Raw genomic sequence first — 16,677 nt, 5'->3', positions numbered from 1 at the left:
AGTTTTCAGAGAACACTGTTTACATTAGATAAATGTGTCGTAATTAAGGTAAATAAGCAGATCTAAAAAGTAACTAAACATAAGTTATCTAGTTTATTTGTCCATTTGTAGGCCTACTGTTGATAAATTGAGGAACATTTGGGGAGAGGAGAGTGGCTCATGAAGCTGAATGCTGCATCAAATGCTTTGAATGAGGATACTACATAAATTAATAACAAAAAATATTTATAACCTTTATTTTACCAGGAAGAAAATTTACTGAGATTAAAATCTCTTTTTCGGGAGTGTCCTGGCCAAGATAGGCAGTTAAGTTTAGATAGACAATTTACATCAAAGTTTACAACACACAAACAAATCTCATTACATAAATAAAAAATTAAAATATATATATACAATGCATCTGGTTACAAACATTTACACACAATTAATTTACTCTGATGATTATCTAATAAATATTTAAATTGACCACAAGATACTAAATCTTTTAATTTCATCTCAGTCTGGAGAAGATTCCAATCCGATGCGGCAGCATATTTAAAAGAGGTTTTACCCATCTCGGTTCTGGTAAAAGGCACACACAAATTGTAGGTTGATTTGGAACATAATGAGTAATTACCAGGTGACTTCTGATTAATAAGACAACAAAGATAAGGGGGTAGATAACACAATATAGCTTTGTAAATCAATTGGTACCAGTGCTTTTTTCTTCTAATACTCAACGACGACCAACCAACCATTTTATATAGGTCACAATGGTGTGTCGAAAATCTGCAGTCAGTAATAAATCTCAAAGTACCATGGTACAAAGCATCCAGAGAGACAAGAAGGTAAGAGGGAGCATGCTGATATACTACATCCCCATAGTCGAGAACTGGTAAAAAGGTAGTAGACACTAGTTTCTTTCTCACATTAAATGAAAAATCTTATTTAAATTTAAATCTTAAGTTGTTGTTTATTTTAATTATTGTAATTTTAAACAGTGTTATTACAGCACTTTTCTGATTCGGATCAGACTGGTGTGAGCACTGAGGATGAGGAGCCCAGAGCTGAATCCTGGAAACAGTGCCATGAGACCCTCCATCACTCCACCTGCCCGGCTCACCTCTGGTGGTCAGCTGATTCATCAGAATAAAGCCACAGCAAAAGATAAAGCTTTGATAAAGCCAATGTGTTGTTGACTTGTATATATGCATTTGTTTATTGTGATGGTTACTTTTATTCATTCTTTTACTTATTTAATCATGTTTCTTATTGTTGTCAGTAAATAAAATACAATTATGTCATATATTTATGCTTTAATTCATTGCTTGACTATAACTGTATTCACTGCATTTATCTAGTGTGTATTCATGCATATATACAGTGTGTCATATGATAAAACAAATTACATTTTGTTTGTTTTACTAAAATGTATAATTTTCAGTAAAAAAAAAAGTATTGATCAGCATTTATCATTATTATTGTGTGTACGTTTTGGGGTGGGCTAGTGATGCAATTCATTCTAGGGTAATCTTGTTTTAAGGAGTGATACTTTTTCTAGTATAAAATCAACAGTCTTCGAGCAGCTCCACAGCTGTGTGCTGTGAGCAATGTGCAGACATTGCAAACGCTGAGGAAAACCGATCTAGGTAGGGCTGTCGAGTTACTTATGTTATGAGGTGTTAGTGCACCTGTTGCTCATATCAGATCTGTTTCGACCTCACTCTGACCGTCACTACGGTCTAATAGGATGATAACCTTCATTCGAGACCTTATGTAAACAAAGTCATGCCCATGGCCCCGGAAGCGGAATATCACGCGCTATAAAAGGCGAGTTAAACTCGCCTTTTATTCTTCTCTTCATAAAGGTTGAATATTCTTCTCTTTATAAAGGTTCTCTTTACCTTTCTCGCCTTAGAGACCTGGTACAGGTAGGAACCGAATTTATATTGTTATTCACCATTCAATTCATCACCCAAGTGGTGCAGGTGCCTTGTGCCCCTGTGAATTGTGGTAGGGTTTTTTTGTATTTTGTATTATCTTTGCAATCACTTAATTCATGCTGTATGTGCTTGAATTGTGATAAGTTTATTATTGATATTTGAGGCTATAGTTTCTACATACTAGCCATTCAATATTTCAATACAAACACTCTATTCATGTACATGTGCTTATGAATTGAGATTAGTTGTATTGTATTATTTAGATATTCTGAGGCTAGTTTCTAAACATACTAGCCATTCAATATTATAGGTTATTTCTGTTTTCTTTCAGAGTATCTATCAGTAACCTAGTGAATATACTTAAAGTCGGCATGAAATCAAAATTGACCCTATTTACTTTGTTAGTGGATATTATTAGTCTTGTGGTGAACAATTAATCTGTGCAAGTTAATACACTGAAAAAAAATTGTTTGCCGAAGTTATCTTTAATCAAAGTCTGAAAAGTTACTTCCGGGTCTGGAATGGTTCTTTTTCTGATGACATAGGCTTGACTGCTTGGGTTGGTTAATCGCTTAACCACTCCCCTCAAACCGTTACTCTGCTATGGGCGAAAGATGGAGAGGAGGAGCGCTGAAGTAAAACCCTGCCCTCTGTTCAATATTCCGTTTCACTCGGAAATGCGTCACAACACTTGAGAAAAGTCGTTTGCAACTTCCGGTTCACGCAGACTTTAATTACAACATTTTGGTGCCTTTGGAGCCCTATATCACAGTTTGCAGTTGGGGTTTGATATAGGCCATGTTTGCGTACTAGTGCAAGCCTTTTTTGCTGTGTGTGGGCTTGATTTACCCTTCACTGCTGTGCGCAGTTAGTGGGATTGTGTGTGGCCTTACCTGGTGTGAGAGTATCATGGCCTCTCATTGCTGCCGATATTGCCAATCAACAATAGACCCTCGTTATAGGCATAGGGAATGCCCTTCATGCCTGGGGATGGCTAAAACAACTTCACCGCGCTAATAGAGTATGCAGTTCTGTACCTGAGCGTGGTAGGGAGAGGGAACGCTCTTCGGACAGGCATAGTCATAAGCATTCTCGCAAGCACTCACGTGATCGCCATGAACCACACAGATCAAGCCAGGAGAAGGTGGTGGAAGTGGCTAAACACCCAACTTCTGCTCCACCAGCAGAGTGTGGCAACACTCAACTACAGATCCTGACTGCTATTCATAGTTTAGGACAGAGGTTGGCAGAGTTGAAGCTTGTCACTCATTTTCTCCAACACTACCTCCTGGTCAGGAATGCGTTCCTCCACCTGCGCAGCAGGGTAATCTTGACACTGACGCAGAAGATGCTGATGTATTATCTCTTCTTGCTCCCCACTCGTTGGTTGATACAGCACAGCAGGCAGATGGAGGGAGCCATGGAGAGGGACCCCATTCAGATTCTGCCGAAGTGGATGGCGAATCAACAGGGATGATTTTCCAGCGAATACTCTTGTTGCTAGAGTATTTAGTGCAGCAAAAATTCTTTGTTTGCAGCCTTCTGTGCCTGACCCAGCTCCTGTCGGGGGTGTCTGAGAAGGCATACCTCAGACTAATGGGAGCCCAACAGAAATGTTCACGAAGAGGTGCAGGACGTGATGGTGGACCTGCAGAGGGGTCAAGGGCTGGCCGTCGACTGTTCCTCTCAACTTTCACGGGCCAGTTGGGAGAGAGTGATCTCAAACCAGTGGGTTTTATCTACAATAACTCACTGAAGTGCCAACTAATCTCTCCCCTGTGAAGGATCCCTTTACCACTCTACAGATAAAGCGTTGACGGAATAATTTCGGTTTTGTGTATCTATCCCGAAGTGATAAAATTCTGCATAAAAATGTTAAGGCCAGACAAGTAGTTTAAGGCTTGGTTTGTAGGGAATTACAAACCTCCGCACATATATATTCAAATGTGCATAACTATAGAATTAATACTTAATGTGCACGTGAGCGCCATCAGCGTTTCTCACAGGTTCACGTTTAAAGTCTGTGTAGAGAGAACGGTGTCGTCTTAGCGGCCTCTAATTTAATAACTAATGATCCTTGCGACGGAAGTGAATCAATCAAAACTAACTTTAGCTGGAAAATATCTTTATTCAATCAATCAATTCAAATCAATCAATCAAGAGGGTAACCAGTTCCTATGGGAATACGGGCCCACTCAACCAGAAGTGTAGTTACTTCATGGGTCGCACTAAAAGGAGTTTCTGTGGGGGAGATTTGTGCTGCAGCATCATGGTCTACACCATGTACATTTGCACAAAAAAAAATAGTTGACGTTACTGGCAAAACGCCTGTCAGCACTGCAGTTTTGATGTCTGTTGCCCAGCAAGGTTTGAATAGTTCAGAGTCTGTAGTTCCTCGCGACCCTGTTGACATGAGTCATCCTATTAGACCGTAGTGATGGTCAGAGTGAGGTCAAAACAGATCGTAAGTTATGAATATAACTATGGATCTGTGAGACCGAAAGATGATCGTCACTATCCTTGTCACTCGGAATACTAGGGCGTTCAGGGTAAGAGAACGAGCCGGAAGTTTAACTCGCCTTTTATAGCGCGTGACGTTCTGCTTCCGGGGTCATGGGCATTGTTTACATAAGGTCTCGAGAGAAGGCGGAACGAAGGTTATCATCCTATTAGACCGTAGTGACGGTCATCCTTCGGTCTCACAGATCCATATATTCATATCTTATGTTTTTTATTGCAGAACTTATAGTTACATACAACATCTGTCACAGTTGTGTAATGTCACTAGTCACATGTCGGTCTTGTTCTGTTTTCCCGCTCCTCGTTAGTCGTTATCAGTTCAGTTATATCACCTGTGTCCTGTTAATTATCATCATCTGTCTCACCTGTTTCTGTTCATCAGTGTTTGTATTTAGTTCCCTTCAGTTCAGTCAGTCTTTATCCGTTCTTATCTTTGCTAAGTGGTTTTTGGTGTAATTCTGCCTGTACCTGTGGAATTATTTTGCGAGTAAAAGTTTATGTTGGAATCTTCTGCCTTCATCTTTTTCATCATCTTACACCATACCGTGACAACATCAGGGAAAGATACGATGGTTGTATCTTTAACAATGAACAATCATAATGACAGAAAACATACATATCATGGGTTTGCATCCATCATAATATGAGATTATATACACAGGTAAAAAAGAACAATGACAAGTTTAAATATCTTTGAATAATACATAAAAACTTAATTTTTGTTATTGTTATTTATAAGCCCCAGTGATGAAACATTCAACAAGAAAAATAGGAAAACATAAAGAACATCACTTGGGGGCTCAAAAGGGCTTTTTGCTTGTGGGTGAACATTTTGGATATAAAATAAAGAAATTAACAACAGGTACAAACTACTGTTTACGAAAGAAAGAAAGAAAGAAAGAAAGAAAGAAAGAAAGAAAGAAAGAAAGAAAGAAAGAAAGAAAGAAAAATAAATAAATAAATAAATAAATAAATAAATAAATAAATAAATATATAATGCCACTCAGCAATTGGGTAAAATACTGGCACATGTAGCAAATCACAATCTTCGAAACAAACAGTCGAGGATCTCAAGAGCCTAAAGCGCGAACTGGTTGCCTGGTACTGCTGGTAGAAGTCAGTACGTTTCACAATGTAAAACGTGCGCTGATTGGTCTGTGATGTTTGATAAGCACGTGGGTATAGAGAAGCTATAAATACTGCTTGAGCTAGCAGCTTCCATCATTTGTTAGTCTGTGTACACGTCAATGTTGACGGAGTTGAAATACATTTTGTGTGAATAATTTATTTTAAAATTATATCCGTTTTACAAGGGTAAGTAGCCTATCTTTTTATTTACGTTTTGTATGTCCCTTCTTGTTAGTGATAGCCTGCTCTGGTAAAGCATCCGTTTGAATGACTGCAACAACAACAACAACAACAAAAATGTGCGTTTGTTAGTGATTACAGCTATGCAAGTAACGTTATTAATGTTTTTGTTGTAAATCTCGAACTGTGTAAGCTTAATCAACGAGACGATAAAAAGTGAGCATTTAATAATTTGCTCGAATATAATTTAGGCATAGGCTACTATGGAAGTTTTGCATCGTTCCTTCTGGTGTGCAGCATTTAAGCCAGCATCTTTCTTTTTCAGCGCTTCATACAACTCAAAGGATATACAATGGTTGCAACAAGCACATTAAATAGAAACTTGGAATGCCTCTCTGAATTTGCTGGTAGAGGATATGACTTGACTTGCATCGATCATGGTAAGATATAAATGTATAATGTTCAGTATCTGTGATTTGTGGGGCGCTATGGTTTTCAAACAATTCTACTGGATTTTAGTGCTAGACTTGTTTACTGCGCTCAGTGCGCTGATGGTGCAGAGCTGCAGCGGTGATGTCATGTCAACATCGATGAAGTCATTCTGTTATCCAGATCATCTCCTTTGTGGCCACGACTTTAGGTTAGAGTAGTAATCTGGGTTTTTCTTAATTATTTGTTACTGCGTAAATTAGCTATTGCAAATTAGATTAGTCTTGCTAAAAGTATCTACCACCATTTTCCCAATCACCAAAAACGTTTTAAATTGCTAAATGCATTTATTAATAAAAGCATTTAGCCTTGTAAGTTAGCTATTTTCCGCTTGATGTTTTCAGATATGTTTTAGCTCGAATTTAGGTGTAGTCAAATATAACAATTTGTTATGACCACTAACTGATAACTGGCTCAAGTTATCCTATTTCAAAAATAATAATAATAATAATAGTTTGGCACTGTCAAATTAAGATTGTATGTCTAAATTACTTTAGTAGCCAATATTATAATTAAGGGATAATGTAGAGCAAGGCGGTTGTTAATAGCGAATACAACCCCGACAGGCTGATCGGGACTGAATCAGCCTGAAGGGATTTGCTATACATTATCCCGCTTATTACATGGCTACCTACCTACCAAATAAATCAATAATTTGACAAAATAATGATTTAAAAAAAAGCATTTATTGATTTAAAACCGATTGTTTTGCTTCTGTTAAAGAATGCCGTGTCCATGTTTCATGGCAACGGTGTGTTATACTTGCAGCGGTCTGTTATTAAGAAATAACAGACCGCATTCTACATTAGAATTTAACCAAGCCATGTAATACAGTATAAAATATGGATGTTCAATTTAAAGTCTGCTAAAAAAAAGTATTTCAAATGTGGTGTGAGGTCGTGTTCAAGAAAAGTGCCCTTTAAGGGGTTTAAAGGTACAATATGTAATATTTTTGCATTAAAATATCACAAAACCACAAGGCCAGTGTTAATATTTTAAGTTGATTACTTAAAATATCCCAAATGTTTCCAACTATTTTTAAATCGTGAGAAAATTGCGATTTTAACCAAGGAAACGGGGCGTGTGAGCAGGGGTGAGCTGGGAGTCGCCAGTCAATGGCGTCATATCCGCGTTACCCTTGGTTTCCGCTCGTACTGCGTGGGGTCCTGGACAAATGCGGAAGTTGTAGCGTCTATCAAGCAACAAATGTTAGCTTGTTTCGCGCAGTTGTTATGGAACACAATTATTCTTTACCGATTGCAGCTGGTTCTGTCGACAAAGACAAGTCCCATAAACGTACGGGTCAATTTTATATATTCCAAATGTTGCATTCGGTAATAGTTATAAGGAAAGTATTATTGCTTTAGGCTTGTTTAGTTTATTGACATTTTTTATCACGTCTGGTCTTTGACCATGTAAATAAATAACATGTATTATACATAAAGATTAATGGCAACTCTTTTGGCAAATGATGTGGGTATGTTCGAATGTACTTTTACAACAATTGTTTAGAACACGTAAAACTGCACAGCGTTATCACAACAATGAATTCGACAAATAGGCCTACAGTAACATCTATGATAACCAATTTAGTATTAAACCTTACTTTTCATACCTTACAATGTCATTAAATGCAACATTTATAAAAATAGAACTTTACCTCATCCATGAACATGATTTTTCGATTCCCATCTAAATGATTTACATCCACGGTGGAGTTAAAAACGACAGTTCCCATGATTCGACAGCTCCTTCACATCGTCATCAAGCTACGCTGTTTTTGTTGTTGTTTGGAATATAGCACCCCCTAGTGGCAGAAAATATTGCATATTGTACCTTTCATTTTTGTTGTAATCCCTCTCCCTTTAAGTTGGTGCTAGATGGTAAATGTTATCTGAAAATGGGTGGAACCAAGAATCCATGATTAAACACCCCATAGCCTATCAGATGAAAAAATATCCACTCCGATCAGAACCAGTACATTAATAATGATATTACTATTATCCCTCTCCCTCTCTCTCTCTCTCTCTCTCTCTCTCTCTCTCTCTCTCTCTCTCTCTCTCTCTCTCTCTCTCTCTCTCTCTCTCTCTCTCTCTTTCTCTCTCTCTCTAGAAATGGACTTTTGGGAACGGTGTTTGGCAGACCCTTACCTGGGTGCAGAAGTGTGTGAGGAACAGACATGTCAGCAGCTCGCACAGCTGCTTGAGGGCTGTTTGTCGAGGGCCAAAGCCAGCAAGCTGAAATGTGCCCATGTGCTGGTGCCGGAGACTCTCACCCGGCGGGTGGCACGGGACATGCTCAGGTTGGCAGCAGGGGAGCCGTGTGGGTTGCGGGGCTGTGTGCTGGATGTTCATCTCGAGCTGGAAGAGCAGCAGCACCGCTGTGAGAGACTCGAGCGTCTTGCTTGCGACGCAAGTGTGGTGCCAACTTTTGAATTGACGTTGGTTTTCAAACAGGATGGTGGTGGCTGGCCGAGTCTGAGGGATTTTTTGCGCATCGGTACGTGTTTCCCACCTGGCACCCACCGTGCACTTAAGCTTCGCCCTGGGTTTAGGCTTATTAAGAAAAAACTGTACTCCTCCTCCGCAGCTGGAACTATAGTTGAGGAGTGCTGAGATCGAGATGAAGGTGACGGAAAGGGCTGGAGTTTAAAGATACATTTGAATGCACTTACTTTTATGAATGTATGAGTCTGCTGGCTCTTTTTTTCAAAGTTTTTGTAAGATTTTTATTTATTTATCAATAATAGAAGAGTTTTTGTTTGGTGGTTAGTTTGTTTGTTTTTTCGCACAAAATGACATGGAACAAAATGGAGAGTTCATTGTTTATAGGTATTTGCTGTAGTTTTTGAAAGCATTAAGGATAGGGTTTAATATTGGCCTTGTGCCAGTCTCATCTAAAATGGTCATAATTATGCTCAAATTAAGGGTTCACGAAGTGTTTCCTTTTATATATCACACATGAATTCATTCATCATTAGATGTGTTTTCAAAGTTGAGTTATTTGACTGTTGAAGGTTTAAATTTAAGTACAGGAAAGCATCACTCTAAAGGGGGCCATATTTCTGAATGTATTGGGTCTGTGCTCATGAAGTCTTTCAAATGTAGCCTAAATATCAAGATTTCCAACTGGTCACTGCTGGGTGGTTGTTGTTTTTTTTTTTTTTTTTTTTTGTTTTTTTTAGAATATATGGATAGAGCTTTGTAAAAAAAAAAAAACATTTCTTTTTTTTTTTTAAACCCCTGTGTGAGTTCACCTTGTAATGGTCACTGCACAAATGTTCTTGTCTGTATCCTTCAACACTTGATCTTTGTTTTACTTCTCTTCCCAACTGAATACACTTCTATATTTTGCTTGAAGTGCTGGTACAGCAACTGAACCGTTTTATTTATAAAGTTCCTTTTATAGGAAGTTGAGAGCCTTGTCTATTTTGACAATAAACTATATTTTCAAAACTTTGCAGGTACTTTTTTTTTTTGCTTGGTTTTTGTTTTGCATTTTTAAATGTATAAAATAGTTGACTAATATCTTGCCTAAATCTAATATCTTAGACTTTTTTTTAAAAAAATATATATTTTTTTTAGTTGCCTGCTTAAAGGAATAGTTCACTTTAAAATGAAAATTGTCATCATATACTCCCTCTCATGTTGTTTCAAACCTGTATGAATGTCTTTCCTCTGCTGAACACAAAGAAAGATATTTAGAAGAATGTCAGTAACCAGACAGTTTCTGGGTCCCATCGACTTCCATAGTAGGACAAATATATACAATGGAAGTCAATGGGACCCAGAAACTGTCTGGTTACTGACATTCTTCTAAATATCTTCCTTTGTGTTCAGCAGAGGAAAGACATTCATACAGGTTTGAAACAAAATGAGGGGGAGTATATGATGACATAATTTTCATTTTAAAGTGAACTATTCCTTTAATGTCACTGACACAACTTGCCACAGGCATGAACTGCATCCCATAAATGGTCATAAGTTGAGAAATCAAAATATCTCTGATCTTTTGACATATAAGAGGTACTTTTACTGTTAAAAACTCAACTTCCTCGTTATTCCAAAATCGCTTTTATTGAATCCAAGCTTAGAAAACGACCATGTTAGAAAACGATTATGATGTGATCGTGCGATGAAAGACCGCCTCTGCAGAATCAAATCTGCATACTTCTACATCATTGTGTCTTTGGCACGTGGCCACTGGCACGTTAGTGAGATGAGATGAGAGATGGGATCACTGGACTAAAAATAACGTAACCTTCCAAAGGACAATAATGCGGAAAGTGGTTATTTATACATGTCTGTCATCGGCAATGCTCATCGCTGCAACCTTTCATGCCAAGGTGTATATCTAAATATAATGCTATAATCAACACTTTTCACAATTAGTTAATCTCGATAGCTGTAATAGTAAAAACTTAGTAAAAAAAAAAAAAAAGAGTTTCTCATGTAATACGTATTTCATATGCAAGATGTTAGCCAATTATAGCAGTGGGTGTTTACATTGAAATCTCACAGCAGACATACCTGATATACCCTTCCAACAGTGTTCAAATCAGAGGGCTTAAATCAGGGTAGAAAATGGCCTTTTATTTCTAAATGTCAATATTTGATGTAAAAATCATACTAACATAAGTGCACTTCAGGAAACATAAAATAAAATGCTGTCCATGACCCGTATATTACTTATACTGAAAATGGACAGCTTGGTTTGCAAGCCACATTTTGAACAAAAATCATTAGATGGACAGGGTCCTCTTTGTTGAGTGGCTGCAGTTTTTTATGTAGGAAAAACATTTTTGAAAAGGACATTTGATTTTCTAATTTGTCTTAAACCCTAATAGCTGCAGAATTGGTATTCTACAGAGGAACATAGATACTTGTAAGATCCTAATTGTTAATATCAGTTACTTTGTTTGAAGTGAAATGTTTAAGCAAGCACACTATAAGTAAATAACAGTGTGCATGCGAGTTGGCAGGAACTTTCTCGTAGTCATACAACAAATTACTTGAAAGTCTCGGAACGCATGTGAGCAGAGCTGTGTGCTGTGAATTACCAGGCTTAGCTATTCTCTGGTCAGTCATATAGGTGGTTTAAACAGTCTTGGCCAGAAAGAATTGTAAAGGGGCTTCTAAGAAATATGAGAAACATTCTTGTTATGTGGAGCGATATATTATGAGAGATCTGGCATGGATAAGCAACAAAGACGGAGGCCAGAGGCCCTCAAACACACTAGTGCTTTTCTGTTGTTTGCAGTCCAGCTTCTACACACACTTGGAAAAAACATGGATGGGATTTTAAGCACCATATCTTGTTGCCTTCATGCTACTTTAGATAAAGGTCATTGGTTCTGAAGGGCCTCCTGTTGACTTTTTAGATCTCAGTGAAGAGAACTTGAGTTTATGATGTGAAAAGTATTTGCTCTGTTAGCTCCTTTTCTAAAGACTCACAGGGTTGTTTCACAAAATTAGTGAAGGCATCTCATAGACTTACATTGTTTTTAGATTAATTAGACGTCCTAGTCCGAACCCTTGCCGTAAAAATATTCTCACGTGTTTTTTCATGATATTTCACTACATGTGACCCTGGATCACAAAACCAGTCACAAGTAGCACGGGTATATTTGTGGCAATAGCAAATAATACATTGTATGGGTCAAAATTATTGATTTTTCTTTTATGCCAAAAATCTTTATCTCAATGTTTCGAATTTTTTGCACCCTCAGTTTTCAGATTTTAAAATAGTTGTATCTCGGACAAATATTGTCCTATCCTAACCAAATATACACCAATAGAAAGCTTATTTGTTTTTTCAGATTATGTATACATGTCAATTAAAAAAAAAAATACCCATGTAACTGGTTTTGTGGTCCAGGGTCACATATTAGTATAGTCAAACCTGTACACAAGGCTTGCATATGTGTGTCTGCAGCTGCAAGTGATAGGTGCTAATTCAGCAGAATGTCTCACAGGACCACAATGCACACAAAAGTGTAAAGGAACCTGCTCCCACACACACACACACACCACTTTAACACTTTCCTCTCCAAATCATAAATATATCTATGATGTGTTTTTTACTGCAAAGTTTATCTCGACTTTTCACTGAAAGTAGCAACTGACTTTCAAAATAAATAATTTCCTCTTACCCTTTAAGAGAAGTCCAAAAAATAAACTGTGTGTTACGGCTTTCAATTAAGTATTGGTATTGGTAACAGGAGTGAGCAAGTGATTGATGCGTACAAAGTCAATGAACACATGTAAGATGCAAAACAGTGTCTTTATTGTGCTCCAATTAATAAACATTGCTTCCAATTAGCTTCCTGTGGTGTCTCATTCTTTCAAGTTCACAGCATATAATATGAAGTCCATACCTTGCACCCGGACAATGTTAGGAAGACTCTTCCAAAGTTTTGGTGCTAGAGAGGAAAAGGATCTACCGCCAGCAGTCGATTTTGATATTCTAGGTATTATCAACTGGCCGTAATTTTAAGATTGCAATAGACTTAACAGACTATAATGCGTTAAAGGATTAGTTCCCTTTCAAATAAAAAATTCCTGATAATTTACTCACCTCCATGTCATCCAAGATGTCCATGTCTTTCTTTCTTCAGTCAAAAAGAAGGTTTTTGAGGAAAACATTCCAGGATTTTTCTCCATATAATGGACTTCAATAGCAACCAACCATTCAAATGTTCAAAGAAGGTTCAAATGTCAGCCTCGGTGCAGCTTCAAAGTCTCTACACGATCCCAGCCTAGAAATAAGGGTCTTATCTAGCGAAACGATCGGTAATTTTTGGTGGCAAAATATTTTTTAGTAATTCTGTGAAATGTGTGAAATGTGCAAACTGCGCAAACCTAAAGTAATACTACGCACCGGATGAAGAAGGGTTGGATCTCCACAGAACATAAAATATTCCTTTTATTTTATTTTTCGTGTTCGCATTTATGAGGAAAAAACAATGTTACGGACGTGACAGTTCCCTGAAAGACTGCTTTAAAACGTTCACAGAGACCTCAAACAGAAAGCACAAAGCCTTTCTTTAAAGTGAATTTCGTTTTGTATTAATTGTATCTTAATTTTAATCAATGTTTCATCAACAAATTACCTGGATTTAATAAATAATAAGTAAACAGCAGACAATAGATAATCACAACACGGAGGCGCCGGCACCTGAAGTGCAGCTCGTCTCTGAATGAACCGAAACTCAGCATAGCCTCACAGACCTGAGAAATATATCTATTATCTACAGAACACTTGAAATCTCTAATTTTAAACAGAACAATTCAAAACGAAAGAAAACTATGTAATCCGTATGAAATGTCTATTTCTTTCCGGCGCGTTCACTACTGTGAAGATCGCGAGTCAGCATCGTCAACTTCATCTTTGCAGCCGACACAAAAAACACTTGTTTATTAATAAACAATTAAAGGTCCCGTTTTTCATGTGTTTTTGAAGCTTTGATTGTGTTTACATTGTGCAATATAACATGTGTTCATGTTTCGCATGTAAAAAAACACAGTATTTAAGCTGGCTTACGCATCGGGAACCCTGTGTAAAACGCAGTGCATGCTCACAAAGACTCCATCAGTCAACGTCCCAGGGCAAGTGCTCGGGGCTCATAAGACAAATAAAACTAATGTTCAGGCCAATAAAGGGCCTAAACAGGGAGTATGTAAGGGTGGGGCCAAATGAAATTGGACCCGAAGTGCTACATGAATTAAAAAATGCTTGACACATTATAGCAAAGTTATGCCAGACCTAAATCGGGCAGTATAACTGCTGTAACGCGGCTGCTAACAGTCTAGCCTGTAACGCAGGAACTTCTAGGTTATAAAACCAGATAAATGTAGACGGAGAGGCCCAGCCTGCCGCAGTACAGATATCCTGAAGTAAAATCCCACTGGACCAAGCCCAGGAAGAGGCCATGCCTCTAGTAGAGTGAGCTCTGACACCCAGAGGGCAACAGAGGCCTTTGGATACATAAGCCAATGAAATAGCATCGACTATCCAACGAGAAAGGCTCTCCTTAGTGGTAGCCAGCCCTTTAGTGCGGCCACCAAAGGATACAAAGAGCTGCTCTGTTTGTCTGAACACGGCAGAGCGCTACACATAAATCCTCAGGGCCCCGACATGACAGAGAAAATTCACGTCTCTCTCACAATCAGATATAGGGAGAGCAGACAGAAATGACTTAAGCTCTGAATGGAGTGGCAAGTATCTTGGGAACATAACCGTGTCTTGGTTTGAGGATGACTTTAGAATCATTAGGCCCGAACTCAAGACAGGTAACGCTCACGGAGAGCGCGTGCAGGTCACCCACACACTTGGCTGAGGCAAGGGCCATCAGGAAGACGGTTTTGAGTGAGAGATATTTGAAGTCTATCGACTGCATTGGTTCAAATGGGTTGCCTTTCATTGTGGAAAGGTCCCAAACGGGAACCGACGGAGGTCGAGGATGGTTTAACCTCCTCGCTTCTCTGAGGAAACGGAGGACATTTTTCCCCAGTGACTGACCAGACACTGACATTAGAAAAGCCGCTATGGCCGACACATATACTTTGAGCGTGGAGGGGGATCTACCCGTGTCCAAAAGCTCTCGGAGGAAGGAGAGTAACGCCGTTACTCCACAGTTTTGTGGATCCATGTTCCATGCTGAGCACCAGCTAGAGAACACTGACCATTTTAAGGCGTAAAGCCGCCTGGTAGAGGGCACTCTAGCCTCTGTGATAGTGTTTAACACTCCCTCTGAGAGGTTAACGGGTACCCGTTGAGAGCCCATGCGTGCAGGGCCCACAGTTCGGGCTGGGGATGCCAGAGCCTCCCTTTGGCCTAAAAGAGGAGGTCTTTCCTCACTGGGACCGGCCAAGGGGCTGTTCCCACTAGCTGCGTCAGCTCCGGGAACCACATTTGGTTCCTCCAGAGCGCGGCGACTAGGAGCACAGCGCACCCGTTCTCCCTGATCCGTTTGATGACCTGTGGCAACAATGAGATCGGTGGGAAAGCATATAGCGGGCGATAGGGCCAGTCGTGGGCCAATGCGTCCCTGCTCTTGATCTATCTGATGTCTATGTCTATGTCTGATTTCAAAGAAATTGATGGCAAAATTTTAGAAGAAACCGTACAGCACCTTAAAACATCGACCTGCACCCTTGACGCTCTTCCCACATCTTTCTTCCAAAGTGTGTTAAACGGCTTAGAAGCAGATCTCCTAGAAGTGGTAAATGCCTCACTTCTCTCAGGAAGTTTTCCAAACTCGCTGAAAACTGCAGTTGTCAAACCCCTCCTGAAAAAGAGCAATCTGGATGAGATTATATTAAGCAATTATAGACCGATCTCAAATCTTCCTTTCATTGGCAAGATCATTGAAAAAGTTGTTTTCAATCAGCTGAACAAATTCTTAAGCTCGAATGGATACTTTGACAATACTTTTTTCAATCTGGTTTCCGATCGCATCACAGCACAGAGACAGCGCTCATAAAGATAATTAACGATATTCGCTTAAATACTGATACAGGCAAATTATCAGTGCTGGTTCTACTCAACCTCAGTGCTGCTTTTTACACTGTTGATCACAACATACTTCTTGACAGGCTAGAAAACTGGGTGGGGCTTTCTTGGATAGTCCTAAAATGGTTTAGGTCATACTTAGAAGCGAGAGGTTATTATGTGAGTATAGGAGACCATAAGTCTGAGTGGACATCCATGACATGCGGAGTTCCTCAAGGCTCAATTCTTGCGCCACTCCTATTCAACCTGTACATGCTTCCAATGAGCCAAATAATAAGAAAGAACCAAATCTCTTACCACAGCTATGCAGATGACACACAGATCTACTTAGCCCTATCGCCTAACGGTTACAGCCCCATTGACTCCCTGTTCCAATGCATTGATGAAGTAAACAGTTGGATGTGCCAAAACTTTCTTCAGTTAAACAAAGACAAAACTGAAGTCATTGTGTTTGGAAACAAAGATGAAGTTCTCAAGGTGAATGCATACCTTCACTCTAGAGGTCAAACAACTAAAAATAAAGTCAGGAATCTTGGGGTGTCTTTAGAGCTTCAGTAGTCATGTCAAAGCAATAACTAAATCAGCATACTATCATCTGAAAAATATTGCAAGAATTAGATGCTTTGTAAGGACTTAGAAAAACTTGTGCATGCTTTCATCACCAGCAGGGTGGATTATTGTAATGGACTCCTTACTGGCCTTCCCAAAAAGACCATAAGACAGTTGCAGCTCGTACAGAACGCTGCTGCCAGGATTCTGAGCAGAACCAGAAAATTTGAACACATCACACCAGTCCTCAGGTCTTTACACTGGCTTCCAGTCACATTTAGGATTGATTTTAAAGTATTATTACTGGTATATAAATCATTTAATGGCCTAGGACCTCAATACATTGCAGATATGCTCACTGAATATAAACCCAACA

General features: G+C 38.9%; 2 protein-coding genes across 2 annotated transcripts in view; both read left to right on the top strand.

Annotated features, from left to right (window-relative positions):
- Positions 1-5,246, top strand: part of LOC306993733 (uncharacterized protein) — a 34,641-nt gene extending 29,395 nt beyond the window's left edge. Inside the window, exon 14 of the mRNA XM_079603731.1 lies at positions 981-5,246. The gene's annotated coding sequence lies outside the window, so the exon portion shown is untranslated. The remainder of the gene's footprint in view (positions 1-980) is intronic.
- A 190-nt stretch (positions 5,247-5,436) lies between these two features.
- On the top strand, positions 5,437-9,697 carry LOC306989612 (DNA damage-inducible transcript 4-like protein). Its single transcript, XM_079595461.1, has 3 exons — positions 5,437-5,756; positions 6,076-6,190; positions 8,352-9,697. The coding sequence occupies exons 2-3, from the start codon at positions 6,103-6,105 to the stop codon at positions 8,852-8,854; spliced, it is 591 nt and encodes a 196-aa protein (XP_079451587.1). The 5' UTR covers positions 5,437-5,756; positions 6,076-6,102; the 3' UTR covers positions 8,855-9,697.
- Positions 9,698-16,677: the final 6,980 nt, after the last annotated feature.

The sequence above is a fragment of the Phoxinus phoxinus genome (assembly GCF_949152265.1).
Source record: "Phoxinus phoxinus genome assembly, chromosome: 2".
Lineage (NCBI taxonomy): Eukaryota > Metazoa > Chordata > Actinopteri > Cypriniformes > Leuciscidae > Phoxinus > Phoxinus phoxinus.
The sequence above is the reverse complement of the archived record's forward strand: the minus strand, read 5'-3'. Positions and strand labels throughout refer to the sequence as shown.